The sequence below is a fragment of the Hylaeus volcanicus genome, chromosome 5 (genome assembly GCF_026283585.1).
Source record: "Hylaeus volcanicus isolate JK05 chromosome 5, UHH_iyHylVolc1.0_haploid, whole genome shotgun sequence".
In the NCBI taxonomy this organism is placed as follows: domain Eukaryota; kingdom Metazoa; phylum Arthropoda; class Insecta; order Hymenoptera; family Colletidae; genus Hylaeus; species Hylaeus volcanicus.
The window spans coordinates 3410908-3435014 of record NC_071980.1 but is presented as its reverse complement, the minus strand read 5'-3'; the positions used below and the strand labels follow the sequence as shown (position 1 = coordinate 3435014).

The 24107-nt window shown below is 43.9% G+C and overlaps 1 protein-coding gene across 5 annotated transcripts in view; it reads right to left on the bottom strand.

The window, feature by feature from the left end:
• Nucleotides 1-25: 25 nt before the first annotated feature.
• LOC128877704 (fasciclin-2) overlaps nucleotides 26-24107 on the bottom strand; it is a 105507-nt gene continuing 81425 nt past the window's right edge. For 2 of the 5 annotated variants that reach the window (XM_054125249.1, XM_054125248.1), the window contains exons 3-11: nucleotides 24057-24080; nucleotides 20789-20958; nucleotides 20304-20569; nucleotides 18327-19386; nucleotides 17411-17866; nucleotides 4284-4409; nucleotides 3888-3957; nucleotides 2924-3049; nucleotides 26-1672 (exon numbers count right to left, since the gene is read on the bottom strand). In XM_054125249.1, coding sequence (XP_053981224.1) covers nucleotides 1531-1672; nucleotides 2924-3049; nucleotides 3888-3957; nucleotides 4284-4409; nucleotides 17411-17866; nucleotides 18327-19386; nucleotides 20304-20569; nucleotides 20789-20958; nucleotides 24057-24080 — 2440 coding nt within the window. In that variant the 3' untranslated portion in view covers nucleotides 26-1530. Of the gene's footprint in view, nucleotides 1673-2923; nucleotides 3050-3887; nucleotides 3958-4283; nucleotides 4410-11514; nucleotides 16527-17410; nucleotides 17867-18326; nucleotides 19387-20303; nucleotides 20570-20788; nucleotides 20959-24056; nucleotides 24081-24107 lie in introns of those variants that run through there. The other 3 variants (XM_054125251.1, XM_054125250.1, XM_054125252.1) reach the window with 3 other exon arrangements.

Sequence of the window (24107 nt, the reverse complement as noted above, 5' to 3'; positions counted from 1 at the left end):
ATTATCACGGACAAAAAAGAACATTTCACGACATCAAGTGTCTACCTCGAAGTAGAAAGAAACTCAACTAATCAACTATAATAACCGCGGAGGATCGCACGGTGCGCAACCAATACGTCAGTCATGTTCGTGGCAGGCAAGAGTTACATTTAGTTCAGCCGAACGTTTAGTGTCATTTGCGTTTTTGTTTTCGTTTGTCATAAAATTGTCTCGTATCTACTGAAAGCGTACGCGAGTGACCTGAGCTACTTGATAGTCGATGATAAACCGGTACGATTCGTTTTCATGAAATTTTACTCTTAAAGGAATCAGTCTTTGAACCAAGGTCGTGTAAACCACGAAATCGATAACCTGGCGTTTAGAATCGTGCCGAACGTTAAGAAAATGAAACGTGTCTGTGTCGTGGACCGTACAATACGGTTTCTAATCGAAACAACTCGCAGGAATTGGGGCTGTGTGGTGGAGATACAATTACCTTCAAAATGTATATATACAGAGCAGAGGCTGTCGCGAAATCGCGAACCTCTTTTAAAGAGAGATAGAGATAGAGAGAGTCTGTTCTCACATTTTGTTTCATTTCTGCTACGCGAAAGCTGCTCTTAGATTCTTCAATTTCTAACTCTAGTTCGACGTAGCAGAAACGAGACGAAATTCGGGATTATCCTTAATTCCTTCGTGCTGGCGCGCACGATAATGGAGTACTACCCAGCGTACTAGACTGCGATTATCTAAGAGGGTGCCTCGAAGCAATGATCACTATTTATCGACCAACTTCTACCAATTTCGCGATCAATTTTGTACATTCCTCTTCCTCGTGCAAGCGATCTATCTAGCTCCTCCTCGCAATATTTCTCTAAGTTACATCGATAGATTTTTTTCTTTTTTCCTAGAACGATCCTCGAACGAGTCCGTTTCGTACCCGTTTCCCGCTGGATCGTGAATTACCGTTATTGTATTTCGTATGCTTTGGCGATTACACTGTCGAGGGAGGGGGGGAGGGGAAGTGGGAAGAAAGATTTACTTTTTTTCCTTTTTTTTTTCTTAAGGCTTCCCACAATCGTCTCGAAACAGCTACAACGCTATCGCGGTTGGTGTTCCGCGAAAAAATATGGTCAGAGAATTTTGTAAGAAATTTCGTAAACTGCAAACTTTTACCAATGCCAGAGTTACTTTTTCGTCCTGTCCTCGAGGAGAGAGGACAAACGAGAATGTTCGCGCGCATCGTCCTGTCGATCATTGGATATTTACCACGAGTAAAGCAGTCGAACGGTGTCTCACGTTCGCTCGATCGCCGTCAGATGGGGCGCGTTGCACCCCTAGGAACGAAGTTTCGCGGGAAATCCCCGGTAAAACACGAATTGTTTGAAGCCAACATAGGAGACCAGAGCGTCCCGACACCCGTGAAACCTCGTTCACCGCGTACTACGTGTACATTCCAAGATGTACGAGCTCTTTCGTAACGTTCGAGAACATTTTGGCCAGAAACAACGTTTCCACGGTGATTTACAATCTAGTACGCCGGAAGAATATCTAAACGGCCGAATCCTTGCCGACGAAACCGGTCTTCGAGACGGACCTCTTCCCGTCGAAGGTGATGGATGTCTCTCGACGCAGGCCAGAGTCGATTATCGGTGTGATCTTCTTTTCTTCCTTCAGCGGCTCCTTCTCGTCTCTAAAATGTTCCAATGCGCAAACAAGGTTAATCTTGGAGGGAAAAAACGTTTCTTCGGCGGCATCGGTACGGTTAACTTCTATTACTGGGCATAAAAGAGCATGTCGAGAGATGCGGCGCGTGGTGCAACATCGATCAATATGCATAAGGCATGCCATCACTCGTTAGTATCGTGTGTATTTGCAACATTCGTAGATCTATTCTTGTGTGGTTCAACGAAACAGCGAGCAATGTACGGTGGGTCGCAAAATGTGCCACTTAACGAGATCCCTGAAAATCATCCGCTTCCAGAAATTTCTACTGAAACTATAATATAACCATAATGTATCCGCGCGCGTGAGATACATTACGAGTACCGATTTCACGAAACGACTGATTTTCAGCGGGTCTGTTGATTGACCTATTGCGATCCACCGTATGCAAGGATCTGAAAGAAGTCTGTAGCTTTGGAAGACATTCAAAGAAAGGAAGAAAACAGTGTTCAAGTTGTCGTTTGGACGTTTACGCATTCACACGTCTAAAAATTGTTTTCAGGGTTAGCGTCTACCCGATACTCTCGCGACTCAACGAGACCGAATCACCTACGTCCGTGGTCCACGGCCGAATGGAACGGGGTAAATTAGAGCGTGATGGTGGGTGTGCTACGTAGTTAACGAGCAATTAATATCACTTCAGAGTGTTGGTATCTCATGCAGCATAGCCAAAGCACGGGCGAGAATAATGGCGACAGTTTTATGCAGAGCGCGTGAAGAGTGGATTGGAGGTAGACAGAGAGGAACAGATAAGCACTAAATGGAACTTAATAAGATGGTGACGTTCGTTGCACGAATTTGTACAACGTGCTCTCGTACGAAAAAGTGGTTGGCGGCGGGAGGAAAAGAAGAAGATGAAGTGGGACGGGTAAAGTGAGACAGTAGAAATAAAATGAACAGGCAGCAACAAAAAATTCTTTCATGCTCGAATCCTGTTTCATCGACGAGTCCGTCGATCTGTTCCTTTCACATGGCATGATCGACGAGTGTGCGTTCCCAGGATGTTCACCAGGCAACGGGTAGCCGAGAAAAGAAGAGAAATCATACGAGAAGGAGGGAGAAACAATCGGGGAGCATTAAATTAGAAACAATCGGAGAGCATTAAATTAGAAACAAAAAGAATTTGGAAAAAAAAAATCATGCCAAGTAGAAAGCCGTGTCGGAGCCCCCTCGAGAGGGGCCATGCTTCTTACTGATTTCAGTTATGTATCTCTCTTACATGGCAGTGTGTTTGACCAATCTAATGGTATTTTTTCCACTACCCGAGTCTTGGATGGCCGTGACCCCGGCGACATTGGCCATTTTTTGGTCGCAATACGGCAATGGAAACCGCCAACCGTAAAGACTACCGGTAAAGAAAAAAAAAGAGAAAGATGCGAGAGGGTCAGAGTGTGTCCTAATGGCGGGCTAAGATTCTAACCAATTAACCACAGTCTAACCTCGGAACAGGTTACTACTTTTTTTTCTTTTAATGAACGTTCCTTCGAATGTGAGAGGTGGAGGACAAAGGACAAATGAAAGTGTGGCAAAGGATGGACGGTTCCTGTTTATCGAACATATATATTTAAACAAGTTTATACTGATCATTGTAAACTTATAAACTAACAAGATTTATAAGCTAACAGGCAAATGATTTTATTTGAAAATTCCTCTATTTTTATAATTTCACACGGTTTACGGAAAATTTAATTAAATCTACTTTTCTATATGATGCCATTAATCTCCCCCTTTCATTTTACACCAAAATGTCCCTAGTTTTCCAAGGCAATTAGTCTCGGTAGTTGGATAATTTTAAACTACACAGCGTAGAGCACTGGAACAATTAAAATTAACAGTGTCAAAGAAATGAAGCAAATCTAGTTTTCCAATAAACCGGCACCGGGTAATCCAAGGGACAGGAGTTTATCGAAATTTTCGCGTTCTAAACTAAGTTGTGTGTCAGGTTCCCGTGGAATTCGCGATTCGCGGGTTCTTTCAATGGCTGAGAAGCAGAAAGATAGTGACCCAAAACCTGAACGAAGTTCGTTGACACGGTAATGTAGCGCCAGACTTGCCAAAGCACAATGTAAAATAGATGTAATGTATATATATATATATAGGAAAGTCGAATAAAATATCTAAAGATCGAAAGGGTGTTTTGTGTGTGTTGTCTGTTTAACGGGTTCGATTGAAATGAGTCTCACCTGCCCAACTTGGCGTCCTCCTCGTCCACTGGTTTCCGGCGAGACCGCTCGCAGACATAATATATAATTCCTGCAACAGAAATTTCATTTATTAATTTCAGCTCTAACAAGAAATTATTTCTCTAACAAATACGGAATTTATGTTGCAACGTTTCGCGTTACAATTTCGAACGAATTTACAGGACCTTTCCAAATGACATTAATTTTACAATTTCAGACAAATTCGCGTTGCAACGTGCGCTACGCGCGTATTACAGTTTTCAAGCGAGATTACACAGCTGTTTCGAATGAATAATTTTGCAACTTTGGGTTAATTCACGGTTTCTGAGCAATTTTTAATAAACATAGAGTGCGTACAGAGGATACATTTGCGATATAAGTTCGTTATTTTCTCACCTGTTTTGTGAGCGCAACAGCAGATCACGTCGATGACGATAATGATGATGAACAGTACCGCGATCACGATACCGATTATGGCTGCGCTCGATATCAGGGGCCCTTTATGGTGAACCACGGTGGTGTCTATGAAGAAAGAACAAGAACAGTGTATCAGATATAAGTGTCGCGGTGAATATTATATATTTCTTGCAATCCGTTAGTGCAAAAGCAGTACTTAACAATGTTTGGTGATGATAAGGGCAACATGGTTATTTCACACATAAATATGGAAACGTACTGGTAGGTTTCATATAATACAATTGATTAAACGCACAGAATTATCTTATTATTAACTTCGAATTTTATTAACGTCATTCGTGAAGCGTAATTACTTGAAGGTGTACGGGTACTTGAAAAGTTCGGGTGGTTTATAAAATGAGTTCTGTGTTATCCGTGAAAACTCAGAAAATAATTAACGAAGAAATAGCTGAAGTGTGCAGTACGATTTTATTTTAAATGCTGACTACTGAAATGTTTGACAAACACTGACATTTGTTAGTCACTCGTATGATAATATCAGTGTGACATCTTTGGGAGACTCGTGAACAACATTAATCGTTTAAACCATTTTCTACGTGGAAAGAATGGATAGCTTTTCTCACGTTACATCCCATTCGCTGTCCTCCTCGATTATTCCAATTCTGGGCAATTCTGGGAAAAAATTCTCCACCGATCCTCGGTTAATGATAACTCTTTTCAGCGAGGCACCGCCGTCATCGCGTCCCTTCTAAGAAAAGTAGTACACTTCCGAGCACTCGCACACCTCTGGTAATTACGCGATTAGCAGAGTACTGCCATAATCCTAAGTCGAACATTTCTCATACACCGTGTCACGATTGCGTTCCACGCAACGTGTATACCCGGGGATCCAAGCATCACCAAACACGGTTACGCGGACGATATTAATTTTAGTCTCCTGAAAAGAAAACAAGATCGGCGGGGTGGTTCTGGGGATGTGCGAAAAATCCGTTTTCATCGAAGCGTAGACACGTAAAGAACCAAAAACCATAAAAAAGCAAACAACGTGTATACGAATCGGAAAGAATAGAGGAACAGAAACAAAAAGTAAGCGATCGTCGTAGACGAAGAAGCGGTAAAAAAGAAGCCGTGGTTAGAACGTGAAAAATTAGGGGAAAGAAAGTATCTGATGCAACGTATGAAGCGCGAAAAAAGTAGTTAGCGTACACAGAAGCGACAGAGGAGCTAACCTTCGTCTGCAGAGAGCAGATGAAGGGTGCCGAGAAAGCTCAAGGAAGGGGGACGAAAGCTCATTCGCTACCTTTCTCTCCCGATGGTTAGTCTTCTACGCATCGCTAATCTAAATGTGCTACCTTCACACAGAAAGCCTTTTCACTGATTGCCTCTTGCTCGCTCTCTCTCACTCTTTCTCACTTTCTCGCTCTCGCTCGCTCGCTCTTTTGCTTAAAGTCAACAGGGACTACTACGATATACTTAGCAAATTGTATGATACACATTACACCGGCCGTTTTCTTCTGATGTGCTGAGCATATTTACCGTTTTCTTTTGGAGCGTGTCCTATCTTGTCGAGTGTTTTCTCATATTTTTTTCTTTTTTTTTAAAAAATAGGTGAGACGGAAAATGAACGAGACGGCCGAGGGAGAAACCATCTCAAGTCGATGTGTCCGTTCCGCGTTTATCGATTGGACCTTAACCCCTTCACGCTCGCGTCTGTGTTTTGATTGTCGCAAAAGAAAGTGGTGTTTTTGTATAAATTTAGTGTTTCGATGTAATATCCGTTGCGTACGTTCTTAGTTGATCACTCTAGCCGTCGAAGTGGACGTTCGGTTGATGGTACCTTATCTTGCCAAGTATATTGCACGCTTAGTTCCCATTTAGGTCGTTACGTGTGTACCTTCTCTCGCTATTAGGTTCCTTTTCATCTTCAATTACAATTCAGACCGCTACTAAGTTTGTTTCGATCTTGAAGTATAACTTGGACCACTAGATGGCTAACTTCTCTCGAAAATAAACTTAATACGGACGAGGTAAACGCTGTACAATTTATGATACAAAAATAACAGTATCCAAACAAAATAGAGTATGTAGAAATGAAAGTGCGAGTCATCCTTCCCATCGCCTTTAAGACTGACCTACGATTCACCCGCATTACCGGCAACGCTAATCCTAAGCTTCGATTTGGTGCGAATACAAAATTCATTCGTGAATAATGAACGCGTCAAGGGGTTAAGTCGCCCGCGATTAACGATCCGCGAGTCGCATATCCTCGTTAAACAACGCCGCGCCAGAAATTCTGGTCGTGATTAATTCTGCCAGGGATCATCCTCTCAAGTTGCAGCCCGTTTGATAATCTCGGCTCGAAATCGCGGCAGCGGATACGATTTGACGATGGCTTCTCCATCGACGGATTCATTGGTCTGATATTCCTTGAACACTCACATATATATTTCCGTACTCATATTTACAATAAGTGTTCCACGTGAGGGGGAACCGTTGCGTCCACCCGCGTCATAAATACGAATATTAGGCACTAAGGCTAGCACATGAATCCTTGCACGCGTGTAAATGCTATCTCTCCCTATATATATATAATTAAAATATACCACGTTCGCTACCCAGCGATGATTTCTTACTTTCATGTCTGTATAAACGAGTGAGACGTGAAGCCCAGACCAAACATTGGGTAAATTTGTATTTGGATAGAGATATTTAATGGAGGATACGAGGTAAATAGGTTTTATATTTATAATCTGTTCGATTAAAGTTACCTATGCCTCATTGGAAGTTGCTCCGAACACGAACTTTTCTCGTTACTTTTTAACAGTGAAAATGAAAAAGTATCGTTAGCTGACACAATCACTCGTTTGAAATATTAACGGATTTTCTGGTTTTTGATGGATTGGTAGGCATCAGACGAAATTTGAAAGTCGAATAAAGTTACTGCAAACCTTGACAGACGGTTTTCCAATTGAATGGTGGTAGCGAACGTGACATACGTATATACGTTCGTACACATACATGTATATTGTATACAGACATAAGTGATGCTCGAGTACGTGTACTCGTCGGAAAATTACTCGCGGTAGAACGGCTTCGAACACGCCTAATTCCCCGCGTGTTCTCCTTTCTTTCGTGTATATTTTTCTGGTGTGTGTGTGTTTTTTTTTATTTCTCCATCTTGCCTCCCGTGAAAACCGAATGAAAGACGCAGCACGCGCTTTTGTGCTCGAGAGTTTCGCACTTTCGTTTTTTACATTCCCATTCTCGTTAACTCGGGTACGCATCGCGGATGGTAATACAGTGAAAAAACGAGAGAACGTATCCGTAAATTGTCGTGGCGATCATTATTCGCGTCGTCGTCAAGGGTAGAAGAAAAATAAGGAAAGTGTGTCCTACTCGAGCGCTGCAATTGACAGGATCGTGCTTCCGCCATTTTACTTATTTAATACGACACGGACACGGATTCGTATCGTATCTAAACATGCTCAACTGGGTTGGTTCCTTCGAAAAGGAAATCACCATTTTTAAATTCTAGGAGGAAAAGTGCAAACATAAAAATAAAAAAGTTATTTCGAGCCTCTCCGATACTCTTCCTCCATTTTATAATTTTATCCATCACGCTACCACATTAGAATAAAATAAATTTCCACGCAATTAATGTTGCGATTTCTAATTAACAGTAAAAACCTTCGCATTATTGCTCCTACTATCATATCACGTGAAATTGATAATTTCCCTTTTCGTAGAGGACCAACGACAACCTTTGAGTGTACCTGACATGACTCCAGCGACACTGTGTTATTTAAACTATACGAGCACGATTAAAAATTATCCAAACCACTTATCCTCCTCATTATTACACCCTGTTACGTGGCCAGAGACGCCCTTCCAGGGAGCAGTCGACGAAGGGAAAATTATCCAGACGTGAAACGACGCGGAGGATTAAAAAACGACCCCGTCGATGGAGAAGGGAGGTAACGAACGAGAAAGCAGAAAAATTTCGGACGCGAAAATGGAAACGACCTGCGGGGGCGGTAACGAATGTTAAGGAACGATTCTACGCGCGTCAGGGAATTGTAGCGTTTGTAATTGTAGAACCGTCGGAAGAGACAAAGAGAGAGGCAGACTTCTCTTTTGGCTTTTAGCGGGAATAACTAGCTGGTGAAAACGTAGTGTCCAACGTTAATGCTCGGAAATTTCGCGCTCCCTTTTAATTCTGTCATTTTTACCATTCACTGAGTTCTCTATTTTCATTCGACGATTCTGTACCGACGATGGGAACGAGAATGGACCGTGGAAAACAATTTTCCCGGCCGATGGAAAATGGCTTCCGTTGGAACTTGACGAGGATGCCTATTGTTCCTATTTGGACGTCACAGTCGAGGTGGATCGGGTTCGAAGTAAAGAAAATGACCTGGAATTCGTGAATCGAATCGAACTCTCACCTCTCGCGAGCAGAAAATTGAAATGAAATTGTAGGGGATGAAAAGATCTTCGAAAATATATCTGCGAAACTATAATGGTAGCGGGCAAAAAGTTTACTTTCATCTATTGTTTCGATGCCCTGCGATGTAGCGAACAAGACCAATCGAGTTCGACCGCTCCTTTTCTTGGAATACACCCGGTATGCACAAAAGAAGAAGGGTTTTGGCGCCAGTACCAAGAATTGAGGAAGGCCGTATAAACTCGTATACCGTTTGAGGCACGATTGCGTTATCGCGCCTTATGGATGCACCAGGCTTGAAAACTCGCGGTGAATGCTACACGTCCTCTTTCCCTTGCCCCCTATCCACGAAAATAGATTCACGGTTCTCAACATTGCACGCTGCACTTCATATCGCGAGCTACCGCGAACTCCAGCTCCCTCTTCGTGTCGTTCTTTCTCCCTCTGTTCTCCGGAACTGCGTCTTCTATTTATAACGGGGGGCTCTGTTTAGGATTCCTGGGAATGATCTTACGGTCATTAGCATCTTTGGTCCACGCTGCTGGACGAAGGCGCCCGGTACAGCGACTCTTATCAAACGGAAGTCGCGCTGGCTACCATAGGAGATATTGGCGTTAATTTTTTTGGCGACCTATCTTCTACGTATCGCGAATTAAAAATAATAGTATTGGATTACTCTAGTCCAGGAAAGTGTTTACCGAGTATCTATCGTTAGATCCATGTACTGCTTTTATCCACTAGTATTTTAATAACAAATTCACGCTGTAGCAATTGCACCGACGCTTTCGTCCAGGATTCTTAAGGAACGCGTCCGGGAAGCGAGCTAAGATGCACAGTGGCGCTTCCCTTCCAGCAGCTCATTTGCATCCCCCGCGGAATTATTCCGTCGGCGCTGGTTCCTGATCTCTCCCGATTCAGTTTCGCGGTGGAGTTCGTTTTAACTTGCAAAATTGCATCCCCCGCGCGAAATGGAGCGAGAGAGAAAGAGAGAGAGAGAGAGAGAGGTCCGGAGAAGAGAGCAGCTTGCACTTCGCGGAGTCTTGCTATTATAAGTTCCTGTACGACGACGAGACACCAGCCTCGAGAGTTTTAATTGCGTTAGAGGCGAACCATTATCCCGTAGTTTCAGCGATTAATCTCGAAATCTGCTTTCTATGGTCCTCGACCTTCCCTGGGACCCGATGTGCCCCGAGGCACCACAGACTGACACGAATAGGCGGGGCAAAACAAACATGGCACTGTGCTGTGGTAGTTTACCGTCCCCTGAGTATTCGACACGGACAATCCATCGACAAATATTGTAATAAATATAGTTACTCGGGGTATACCATGGTATTTAGAACGAGTTTCAGAGTTGGAATGGCTAAGTCTAATCCACATTCAACCTTTTAATGTAGTAAAGTAAAGCTCTGTTGACGTAGTTTAAATGGAGACGAATTTGTGAGTTTTCAATTGTAGCCACGTTGCCCCCAAGTGCAGTCTTTCGGCCGTCGTACGGTAGAAAATACTTTTACTTTTTTGCTCCGGCCTCGAGCAACGATTCCCGGGTCTCTGTGGTCCAGTCTTCATCAACGATCGCGCAATTTCACGTGAAACGTCCACGGTGACGGGGTGCGCGAAAAGAAAAAATTGAATAAAAAGAGAAACGAGAGGGTTCTCGCTGTCAGAGCGTTCCCCGGCGTCGATTCTCATCCCAAAGCGATTTAACTTCGACGAAATTGTATTAGGACACGGTTGAATCGAATCCCATTCTGACCAAGTCCCGTGGACGTTGCAGACGCGGTACAAATTAAGAGGGCTCGCTTCGACGGACGTGTTCCCTCTTCCCTCCCAGTCCCTGGCTCTCGTTCAAACGGGCTTCGCGAAGATCGATACGAGAAAGAAAAGGGTTCCACGTGGACAGAAACGATTTCGCGCGACGTTTCTGGGCTCGTTTTCGTCGCTGCCTCTCTTCTCGGGCTATTGTCTCGTAGGCGTGAAGCGTTTCGCGTCGACGAGCACGCTTTTCGGCCGATCCCTGCTCAAAGGCAGCCTCCAAGGAAACTACTCTCTCTTTCGCTCTCTCTTCGCTCTCCAATGGTTTCCGTGCACCCCCCTGACGTTCAACGGAAGTTCGTGCCCGACTTTACAGTGGCTGGGTAGCGACGTCGGGGTTTTGGGGTGCCATTGTCAGTGATTTTGTAATTAAAGTACAGATTAAATACTACAGACACCAGATTCTCTTTTTATGTGGTACTACTTTTATACATACCTTGGCTCTATTATACATGAATACTTATAGGACCGACTGTATCTATTGGCTAAATTATGTGTAAAAACCTATCCATCCTTTCATGCTAGTTTTCCACCATGCGGATTTCTATAGAAAATAATAAGAAGAGAATCAGGTGTTTATGTATTCAATGGTTGGAATGTGACATATATTTCTGTTGGATATTGACGTTTACTTTGCATTTCATGTTGCCGAATTAACGCTTTGACTGCCACAGGTGACACGATCTTTAAACATACGAGTCTGTCGATCAATTATTCAAGACTTATACGTTTCATATTAAAAGGACAAACATTGAGAATTCCTAGATATGGAAAATTGGCAGTCAACGTGTTAAACGAAATGAGAAACGAATCGTCATCTCGTGTTGTATGTGTACGATAGTGGTGTTTGGTCTCCAAGATGGTCGCCTCCTTTCATGGCAGAATTAACATACATCGCGCGGTATTTACAGAGTCTAGACAGTATCAGGACGAATGGAAGCGTTCCCGAACCATTTTCCAATAAATATTTATTTTCCAATTCTTACAAACGCAACGTTGCATTACTCTAACGCCGACAGTAATCCTACGTTCCGTGGTTCACGCGATCGAAAAGACTTTTAAATTCCCATTTCCATCCTGACGGAGGTGGGCTCGACACGAACTTTCCTGCTGCCTCCTTCGGAACCACGGAATTTTTTCATCGCACAGCGGAGGCTCTTCGGTTATCGACTACTTTCGATTCTGAACGATTTTTATGAGATTCCTTGGCTTACTGATTTTCTATAATATACATGATACACGCATTCCTCGCTCGTCGTGAACGAATCGTCGTCGATCGTTTAACGATAAAGCCATACTACGTTTGCATCTTTGTCCACAAGGCCGAGTCACAATATACACGAGACACAACTGTCTGGGTCGTTTACATGAATCTAAACGCGAGACTGGACGAGCGTTCAACACGCGACTGTTAACCTACGAAGCGCTATTTATATTCGTAGAACATCGAGATTCTTGCATCGCTCTGTCGCGGAAGGGCTGATGGATTGCACAGGGCGTAAAAAAACCTGGTGTAAAATTCACTTTTATCTTAAAATTCAACTCTCAAAGATCAACACCCGACAGCCACCTCCTGCCTCCAGGTGACCTCACACGAAGATCGGTATGGACCGATCAGCATCCTTGTTCTAAAGGTTCCACTCTAACCGAACACCTTTTCAGAGGGTACCTAGCCTATCAATTGCAAATTCCAAACGCAACCTGGAAACCGTAACCCTCGGGATCCTCGACGATCACGAAGACGCCCGTCGTCACGTGTCGAACGGTCTCGCAGCCTCGGTACTCACAATTTGCGCTACACCTAAACACACACGGACTCGTCTAAACGTTTACACCATACACATAAAACCGATCACGGAATCCTTTCGACACGGGTATACAAGAAAAGAAAAGTTACGGTGTTCTCGATGGAATGAAGAAGTCTCGCCCAACGAAACGCTGGCGAACGGCGCTAATTGGACACGCGAAAAGTGGCGAGGGATGAAAAGGTGGAAAGGGAAAGGGTTGGGAGTGGAGTGAAACTGAAACGATACAAGCGCATGCCATGCGATATAATCTAACATCTAAGAAGAACCCAGGCAAGTGAGCGAAACGAGACGGATCGAAGTTCGACGAACCCGTCGCATTCGTTGGGACGATTGGCTCTCTGGGTTGGTCGATCGATTCGACGTTGACAAGTACGGTTTGCGTGATTTTGCTTCGTGTTATTATCTCACACGACGGAGTCGTCCGGAAACTTCGAGTCGTCGCGACGCCGGGAGCACCTATCGTCGGGTTTTCACGTCCCTAACGAAAATCAGCAACACTCGCGACGGATACCGATAATACTAATGGTAATGACGGTACGATGTACAATAGGTGATCAGTGTTCGATTCGAGATATAATATTAGTGACGTTAATGATGATGATAATAATAATGATAATAATAATAATAACAATAATAATAATAATAATAATAACAATAATAATTATAGTAGACGGTAGCAGCAATGTACAGCAGGGACGGACATGTTCGAATCGTTTTTGTTATTGAGGAATGCTGGAGATATTGAATGTATATATCCAATGTTTATAACAAGTACCTGGTATATTGTACTCTGTAGGAATCAAATATATATTCATGTGTACGTGGTATGAGTGTTGCGTTTGTTCTTCGTGTTTTGTATAATAGAAACTTATATGAGTATTATTCGTCAATTTTTTTGTAAGTCTTTCCGTAAGCAAATTTTGTGCGTACAAGTAAGCGAACAACCAAACTTCCAGAAGTACAACCAAAGTATCTACGACGGTTGTATAAATCTATAAATCGCTTACAAATAACGAACTATGTAAAGGTTTCGTAAAAAGTGTACAAAATTTATAAATTTATAGAAAAAGTATCTTATCGTTCAGGTTGCTTCGAATCGTTCGACAGAGTACAAATTAGCGAGGTACCCGTCGAATACTTTTCGCGAAACAAAACACCGCCCATCCCTGTCGTGTACGCCGTAATAATATAATAATCGTAGCAGTAACGGTAAAAGTAATCGTAACGCTAACACTAATAATAGTAATAATAATAGTAATCGTAATCATAACACACATCATGCGCACTAAAACACGTATGGTCCAAGAGCTAATCAAGCAGGACTAACCGATGACTCGGTAATAAAACTTTAACCCCAAATAACGAAAGTTGCAAAAAAAAAAAAAAAATATTTGTTTCTTTAAAAAAAAAAAAAAATAAGAAAAATACAAATAAAAAATATAACACAACGCACAAAAAGTAGACAAGAAGAGAGAAAAAAAATCGTATGCGATCGGCTGAAGTGAACCCAAAAAAAAAATAAAAGAATTAATAATACTAAACACTAATTGATGCGCAATCTATAATATGGTTAAATCGGCGTGCTCCCCCGTTCGTGCAGATATTGCTCTCTCCGAGATCCTCTCGCTACCCTCGGGGATCGTGTCACGTGGAATCTTATCCTCGCGAGCAAACAGCGGGTTTCGCGTTGAACACGAGAAGCGTTGATTTAAGTATCTGCGGTTCTTTGGCTCCAAACGCGTCGCGGATGTCGAGACGCGTCCGCGAACGTCGACTCGCGCCCGAAAGAAAACGAGAATCGATTGCGGACCCGCGGGCAGGGCATCCTGCACGGGCCTCAGGGCTGTCCAAGCTCGGACGAAAACGGATTTTCTCGCGGAATGGGAAAATTCGAGGTGTGTCGGATTCAAAACGACGATTCTTAACCTTTCGAGACTCGCGTGGACAATTTAGAAGGAGAATCTGGGTTCACTGCGCGAGTTACACCCAACATAATTGGACATCTCTCTTTCAAAATTGTGCATCTTTTATCAAATAGAATCTAATCTAATCTATCGATGAACGCCGTGGTCTCAGTGGTTAAGAATCACTGTTTTAAGGGGTTACGATGGGATGATCGGCTGAAAAATTAGCTAGATTTTGGAAATTGTATTTGCAGATGGGTATGCAATTTTATGAAATGTTCGTCTACTACCTTGAACTGTTATATATATACTATATTATAATATTGCTTCTCAACCAGTTCAGGCAAAAGTGAACTCCACGGCACTCCACACAGTTGCCTACAACTTTTGAACGAATCAAAATTTTCTATTAAAATTTCGTAGGTTTGCAGTTTACTATGTTCGCTTCGTGTTAATAGGTAGACATTCCATAAAATTCCAACCTCGACTTCAAACATAATTTCTAAAAGGTACCATATTTTCCAACCCCTCGTTTCCGATCTCCTCCGGATGCGCGCGGTGTGTTCTCCATCGTCGCGAGATCGGACCGCGTGAAAATTTCCCTCCAAAAATATTTGTACTTCCGCCACAGTGGCGCGAGGTCGGGAAATTCCCTCGGAATTAATACAGAAGCCTCCGAACCTCGTCTCTTGCGCCCTCCCTCGAGAACAGAAATTGTACGCGCGTTCCACCCTCATCGTCGTCGATAGGTCGACGACGCACTCTCCGCGTTTCTAGCACTACGCATTTGGCAAATTCAAGGCAGTAAATATTAGGCCCGCGAAGCCTCTCACTGTACGCTAAAATGGATCATTGGCAGTCGAGGAGAACGCCTCCGAGGCGATCGCCCACCTCAAACGATACTCTATCCACACCTGGGCTAATTTTATTTCAGATAGAAACGGGAAATAACTACCAAAAATAATATTTTAATCGATTTATTGGAATTGGATGTTCAGAGACCTCGCAGAGACGAAGCTCTGGAAGTTACGAGAGTCGAGACGCTATCGTACGTGGCGCTAGCGTCGCGTCCCTTGTAACTTCCAGAGTTTTTCCTCCCGAAATACTGATATTCTACGGACCAGACTTGGCCACTTCTGATCCAACTACACAGACAGAACCACTTGAACCGAGTCCACTCCTCGGAGGAATTCCCCTCCCCCGCCAATGATAATCGTACAACAACGAACTCCTCGAATGGAAGCACATTATCATACAAAAAGGGAAGAACAGCATCGCCATCGAGCCGCGCGTCAACGAAAACGGAGGCTCGTTCGCGACGATCCGAATCGCCGTCGTCCGTTTTTTCTCGTGATCGAATACGCGACGAATCGACGATGTTAAAAATAATTCTGGTACTGGTGTTCGAACGTTGTTCCTTTCACGCTCGCTCGTCTTTTCCTGCGAAGACGTTGTCGACCTGATCGACTCGACCATCCGCGGTCAGATCGACTCTGAACACACGCGAATCATCGAAAGAACCAGCGAGTGCTTGTTCTTGGCGTGAATACGAGAACAAACGTAAGAAAGAAAAAAAAAAAAGAAAAATAAAGAAAACGTACCAGTACGTTTGCTAACGGTGAGCAGTTTTCAACAAGGTACCATTTGTATAAATACACATCTCGCTCCGGGTTTTCGTCTCACTTCTCTTTCTCACTAGTTTTACACGAACCCACTTATCCTCTAAACGAGAGAGAAAAAAAAAAGCGTTCTCTTCACCTCAGGAATGTTGTGCACCGGTCTAGAAGCGAGCACCCCCTCGCTTCACGATCGTGAACCGCGCGGCGTGCGATTGTTCGCCGATTTCTTTATTTTCACGCGACGCGCGATCTGGACGATAACGCGTCGTAATCAGGCAAAAAACTCGATGTACACGGAAAACTTATACACACGAGAAGTGTTCGTTTCTTTTTTTTTTTTTTTTTTTTATCGTCCATCGTGCTCGTGTGTGTCTCTGGTGTACTCCCCCGGAAACGTACGATTCGCATAATACCACTTCTAACGTGTACATTTAAACGGAAAGATAAGAGGCGCGAACAGTTCGTTCGTGTGTTTTTTCGTTTCTTTCTTTCTTTCTTTTTTTTTTTGCTTTTTCTGTTTTAAATGGCTAGGGATAGAATCGTTATTGCTGTAGCAATGGCGGTCACGGCGAGCTTGGGAGTACCTCCAGCGGAAGTAACTATATTGTAGTCCAGATTGAGGCCCGTAGATTCTGAATGATAAAAAGTGACTTGTAGAAAGGATCGTTTTATGTGTCACGAACATGGTTGAAAGGGGGAGAGGTATCTAATGCCTAATTGATATGCCCATCGAGTGGCTAACGGGACAGTTCGTCTAAATCGCTTTTGTCTACAAGGGTCAAGGGGACTGAGGACTCTCTGGTTACCAAGGACGGCTAAGGCTGGGTCGTTTCGTTAGAAATTTTTTACTAAATGATTCGAAATGACCTTGGAAGGCCGGGCGGCTACTTCGGTTTTTTCTTCAATGAAATTATACAATATCGGAGATGGTATCTATAGACTCAATTCTCCCATGGAAATTTTTCTACTTTTGTGTACTAGATACGAAAAAAAAGTAAAACACGTAGAATCGTTTCTTCTTCTAGTGTACCGCTATGAAACACCTTCTAGTGTATTTAGTATAACTGCTAACTTGTTCTCACTCGACGTAATTATTACCTGAAGTTCGGGTCCTGAAAGACCCAGCCTTAGATTCATCGACAAATCGACAACGCAACCGAACACATCGGAATACCTCAATGACCCTTTTCCCTCCTCCTTGAGTGAACAAAACAGAGGCGAAGTAATTAAACGGTCTCTCTCATCAAGTAAAAAAAAAAAAAAAATAAAAAAAAATATATAAATATGTATTTAAAAAAAAACAGAATGTCAATCGGTGCAATAGCCTCGTGCACATATATATATATATAATATATATGATTTGAAAGAGAATTACGATACGATTTGAAAAAGGGCACTAATATCGACACCGAATATGTCGCTGAAGATGAGAGGAAAAATAAAACGAATTACGGCAAATGAAACACCGGAAGGCACGTTTCCACGTGCTAAGGTGAATGCGTTTAAGGACACTTACCTCTTGCAGTCTTAAACTTCGCTGATCCGGGTTTGCTGTAACCCATCGCGTTGTGCGCCTTCAGTTCCACTTTGTAGTACGTGTCCGGGTTCAGGTGTTTCAAATAGTGCCTCGTCCTTCCCTGCGTCTTCAGCTTCTCCGTTTGACAGGTGTTCTCCAGCAACTCCCAATCGCCAGACACGTACTTTATTTGACAATACTTGATCTCATACATGTCGATCGGCTCGCCGTTGTCGGCTGGCACCAGCCACGACAACTGGTATTGGTCGTTGAACTTGGATAGCTCGTACTCCCCGGTGCTCGACCTTATTATCTTTGGCTCGTTGGGGAACGTCTTGCCCGGTGTCATCTCGCGCAGTTGCGCTCCCCAGTTGCCCAAACCCACCTCGTTCCTCGCCGCGAAACGGAACTCGTACTGGGTCTGCGGCTCGAGGCCCTCGATCACGTACAGGGAATCTAAAATGTGGATTCGATCTTTAATCTCTTCACTGGAAAGCCAAGAAGACGAACACGATCGAGAAACGGGGAGTTAAATTGACACGTTGGTTGCCAGATGAAAACCAGTAGAAAATTTCTATCGAGTTAAAATTTTGTCTCGAGAACGTCGAAGATTAGATAGTTTAACATTTGAATCGTTCACTGCACAAAAACGATTACCTCCGATTTTTGAAAAATCTAAAAAATTTGAGTGTCAAAGCATTTTGTATAGTCGTAACTTTTTATATTTATAATAACTTTCCAAAAAAGGAAAGAACTTTTTTCAATATTTATTTGAATTTATATTATAAAGGGAATTTTAGGAAACGATGTACATTATTTTATCGCACTTCTCAACTTGAAAACCGTTTAGCCAAATATTCCATTACTTGAGAATTGTATTAACCCTTCGAGAGGTAAGTATCGATTCAACACGTACCAACGGACCATGTTTTGTTCCTAGCCTCCGTCCAAGTCTGCAAGCTCTCCTTGTACTGGACAGTGATCGTTCGCACGGGTAGTTCGGGGTGCGTGGATGGTGGCATCAGATCAAACCTGATGGTAGTGGCGGTGATCTCGACCATTCTCGCCTGCATCACTTCGCCAGGCCTGGTGGCCTCCCTGAGCTCGATGCCATGCTCCTTGGTGCCGTGAGGGTTCGAGGCGATACATTTGTAGGTGGTGTAGTACCGTCTGTCCAGAGGCACGATCATCAGAGTGGAGATCGGTCCCTGACCCAGCTGCTTGATCATCGCGTCGTCGTTGATCGGATGATCGCCGTGCATCGTCCAGCGAATGGTTGCGTTGGGTATGCTCTCGGCAGTGCAGCTGATGTTCACTTGCCTCTGCTCCCAGGACCAGACGGTCATGTTTGACATGGAAGCGAACGAAGGTGGGAACTCGACCGTCAGATGACCGTTTCTGCGCGCCTCGCCGCCGGTATTCTCGGCGATGCACTCGTACAAACCATCGTTTGATCTCAGAGTCTCCTGAATCGTCAGCATTCCCACGGTCTCCCCGGTCATGTCGTCGGCGACGTTGGTCACAGTTATCCTGTCGTCGTCGGGTTGCAACCCCATCGCGTAGGGCTTGTCGGAGGTGTGCTTCCTGAACATCACCTGGGGCGGTGGTCGACCGAAAGCTTTGCAAACGATGGTCGCCTCCTTGCCCTGCACCACGGTGGTGTTTAAAAACTCCATGATCTTGGGTTTCACTATCACGTTCACCCTTATGTTCGTTTTCGCCGTCCCGGCGTGGTTGGTCGCCATGCACTCGTACTCGCCGGCATCGTCGCGATTCACGTTCGTGATCGTCAACACCCCCGTATCCGCGTCCACCCCGAAGCGATCCGCGTTGGATAGATTCTGCTGCGTCAGGGATTTCACCCAGGTGAACTTTGGCGGCGGTTTGCCGTGGGCTTTGCACTGTATATTCGCGTCTTCCCCTTCGATTATGTTCACGGGGCTGGAGAGCTCTTCGATCGTGGGTCTCACGAGGACCTGTTAAATGAAATGCAAACCCTGTTTCTGACGCCTGTGGTGATTCGGGATGGGGAGGATGGATTTCGGTGTAATTGGTACACACATTTGCGGTCGAACCTGTGGAGAGTCTGTGTTAATCGTGGAGATGGAACGGGTGTGCCTCGCGGTGTTGCGATTATTTTGTTTATGTACATTGTTTTCATCTATTTTGTCAAGCCTGGTTGCGCTCGGCGAGTAATCTAATTCGTGATAGTTTGGACGGTTTGGAAATTATCGGTTTAAAATTTATAGTCTTCGGTGGTCGTATTTGCGGGGGGTTGTACATAAATCTGTAGCTGAGCTCGTGTGTTAATCGTGGGCATGGAACAGGTGTGCTTGAGGTGTTCCGATTATTTTGTTTATGCTCAGGAATACATTGCTTTCATTAATGTAATTTATGATCGGTTAGCATTTGAAATGATTCTGTTGAAATTCATACGTTTTGATTATTGAATATTTTTCACGAATATTTCTGATGCGATTAAACATTTAAGAATTATTTTTATTTTTTTTTTCTTGTACTCAAGTAATTTACTTTTTAGGGTTAAACTAATGGTATAGATTTTGAGGAAAACTGGCCTTTCTTCACGTGCACAAATAAGGACATTTGCCTTAAATGATAGTGTCGGTAATGTATGAGTCTTACGCCAGGTCTGAAAGTGTTAAAACTTCAGAAGAAACGCGGAGGAATACTTTTAATTGCAGCTGAAGGCACCAATTAAAGTTTAAAGCGTTCCATGGACCAGTATTAATTAGCATTGTAAACGGTTAAAAACTTTGAGCTCTCTGCTAACGATCGCTTATCAAACGGGAGATACTGTTTCAACTTTTTAATTTATAAATACCGCCGCAATTATTCGCAGTATGTAACACGGAATAGTATGTCGAGTACAAACCTCGACTCGAATGGGTCGTTCTTTGAGTTCTCCAGTAACCAGTACGGAGGCCCGACAAGTGTAGATGCCGTCGTCAGATTCTTGGACGTTCTTGATCTTCAACGCATACGTGTCAATAATGTAGTGGTCGTTCGTCTTAATTAATTCACCGTTGTACAGCCAGTCAACGGAGGGCGAAGGCCTTGCATGCACTTTGCATTGAATAGAGGAGTCTTGTCCCAGAATAGGGTATTGATTGAGTGGTGCGTTGTCCCATGTGATCGCAACTACAAAACAGAAATTATTCTTCGTACTTCTGCCTTATGCTCCTCTTTTCTGCACACAGTATATCGTTATCGGACTATTTTATTTTAATTCCTCGTGTTTCGATAACGAAGTCACGGATTAGAAAATAAAGAAAGATATTTTCATTCGTATCGCCACGAATTGATCCCGAGTATTGCTAACAAAATATAATCTCTACTGTAATGCAATTTTAGGCTTACCTATGGTGTCGATCGTCACAGACTTGTTCAGAAATACCGAATTAGCATAAGTGGCCTTGCACGTGTACTTCCCAGCTTGCTCCTCTTGCAGAGAGTTGAAGAACAGAGCCAATTTGTTATCCTGGTGCAATTCCGTGTACATGGATGGCTTCGAATGGCCCGTAAACGTGCTACAGGGAATAATTTAACGATTATTGCGATGTCCGGCCTATCTGCGTTACACCAAATATATTTACATACTATGACGATGAGTTCCGAATGTTCGGGCGGTGTGTTGGGAATTGTGCAAGCATCGACTCAGTGCTTCGCGAGCAAGCTACTTTTCGAAATGTACACTGTACTTCGCGTTAAATAGTATTCGAATTTTGGATTCTGAACGGGAAACATCGAGTCGTTATCGGTGAAATGTCGTTGCGAAATCGGGGTGAGGGTGAATACGGTGTCGCATCAAATATGGATCGATAGCACGCGGAATAAATCGATGGATCTTAATTCGACGTAAGATGGATCGGACAGAACCTTTGGCGTGGTTCCACGTGGGTCGCAAGTAGAGATGGGCGAGAGTTCGAAGTATTGAAGCCTGGTTCGAGACTGATCAAGACTTTCAAAACTGAACAATCTTGGTCAAGACTGACAAAGACGGATCAAGACTTTCAAAAATTCAAACAAAGATTGACTAAGACTTTCAAGACTTTCAAAACTGAACAATCTCTGTCAAGACTGATCAATATTTTTCAAGACTGAGCAACATCTTCCAAGGTTGACCGATATCTTACAATCCCAGCCAAGCCTTTCGAAGGCATTCCGGTATCAAGTTACTCCGACGTCACCGATTCGAAGCAATTAGATCCTGCCTCGAGCCCACCACTAATCGCAACCCACCGGAGCCTGCAATTTCGCGAGTTTGGAATTGGCACGGACGGAGGGTACACATTCACATGAATCCACACAATTTAACAAGGTTGCATGACAGTGCACGAGACAGAGATAAGGTCCAGGTGGATGCTGAATCACGGCACGCAATGAATCGTTTTGCGACCGATGCGAATTCGAACGGTTACGTCAGCAGCGGGCACGGTTTAATGAACCCCTTCCTGCTTGGAAATCGAGACTGGTGATTCGGTAGAGAAAAAGGGACCAGCCGCGGTTTAATCATAGGTTTAATCAATTCAGAAATGATTACTCGTCGGCGCAATAGAATGAAACTGCTCGCGCAGTCGTAGACAAAGTTAGCGTACGTCGTTCACTTCTATTTGGTACACCGTGCTTAGGCTCGGAGTTCGCCAACCCCGTTAAATTTAACGGGACGAGCTATCGTTACCCTATTTCATCTAATTTGCATAATTTTCTGTATCTCAGGAGCCAGTGACGACATCCGCCTGGAACTTGGACCATATATTTCCAATTACTTGGGCGACGATTAAACCGCGATGAGAATATATAGGCGAATCGAATCCGTGTCTCGTTAAACTTGCGTGCCACTGCCATTTTTTACGTCAATTTTGGAACTAATATACTGGACGTGATCGGTAGTTCGATATTCGATAAGATATTTACAAAGAACTGCCAATGTAGAGAGATTTATTCCATGAGAAAAAAAATTATTCCATAAATATATCAGAGAAACGAGCATTCCGTGACCGAGGTAGTTTGAACCCGCTACTTTGGCAGAACGACAATTTCTCCTGGCCTAGGTGTTCGGCTGCAGTAGTATCAGCCAGTCAGGGTCACCCCGCATCGCTCGATCGCGAAACACCGTGGCTTTTCGCGATCGTGGACGAGGGCACCTCAATCTTCGACGATAGAAAATTGAGGAAGGGATTGGCACCGCTATTATCACGAAGTAACGAACGGGGGGGTTGAAACGATTCTCAAGAGCTGATGCAACGAAGACGATAACAGTGTTAGTCCGGCGATTATGCAATTCCCTTTCTTCTTCGCTCTCCATGGGAACACTCTCTAAGTACAATTAATGAAACGGTTTTCTCTCTCTCTCTCTCTCTCTCTCTCTCTCTCACTCTCACTCTCTCTCTCTCTCTCTCTAGACTGGTACACGCGGTTCGTCGTTGAATTTATCGGCCATTACTCCCCGCGACGAGCGGACATAATTATGCAAATCGCTCGCGGTGCCCGCTTATAATCGGGCAAACACGCGATCTGACGAATCAGTTACCGAGGTTAACGCTCGTTAGATTGTTTGATCGCGCTGTTTAAATATTTGCAAGACGGACGCGACGATACATTATTTATTAACTGTGCCTGGATCCTCATCGCTCAGACTAACACGGGGATGGCGAAGGCGCTGACACTCTCCTGCGGATTAATGATGATGGCTGATGGCTCGCTTGTCCGAAGGGGGGCCCCGAACGACGCGTCACGCACACATTTGAATAATTATCGCAGGGGATAAGTGAGCTTGATCGACTTTTAAGAAGCTATTTGTAACATGTTTTGACTGCCCAGCTCCTATTTATAGCAGTCGATCTACAGTTGAGTTACGTTGAATTAAAAAATTCTGTAGTTAAATTTATAGAAAGATTCTGCAGACTGAATTTCTTAATTTATCCGCCCTATTTTGTCGATAATTAGTTTAATATTCACCCTTAACTTCTTTTTTTTTGAACCTTCTTTCGTTCGAACCCACGGATGGAAAGACTTGAATTCTCGAAGCCACCGGAGCGGTTCGAGGCGGTGCGTAACGCTTCGCGTGGCGCCCTGGTGAGGATACGAAAATATCTACGCGGTAATGGAGCCACTTAATTGTTCAGGGGCACTCCGTTGCGTCATTGAACGGGCACTTTCATAACGCGTCCGAGCATCCTTTAATGTCTATTTTAGCCAGGCATCATCCTCCCTCGGCTTTTCTTGCCTGAACGCCATGGTACACACGGCGGCGTTTAACGTTCAAATACAACGCGAAGTCAGTTTACCCGTCGTTGGAAGGCGGAAAACTTTCCCCGAACAGCTTAATGAGCAACGCTTAGTTCGCAGAACAATCGGGCGGGCCTGCAGCAATTAAGAGCTCCTGTACAGGCTGTAGTAGACGTAAATCAGCCACGGGGTGGTGGGGTTTGGTTTCGGTGATAGTGATGGTGAGCTTGCAATGGCGGTAGCAGAGTGTGGGGGGAGGGGTATGGGTGAAGAAAAACAGTAGTCTAAGTTGGGATGGAAACTAAAGTAACTAAGGGGACCATCGCAAGACAGAGGGCTTGAATGACGACACTAAGGTTGCGTGTAAAGTCTTGAATTACAGTTTTTATATACTCGCCTTGCGATCGGTAAGACGACGAGTCTGTGTGCAAAATAAGTGACAGAAATT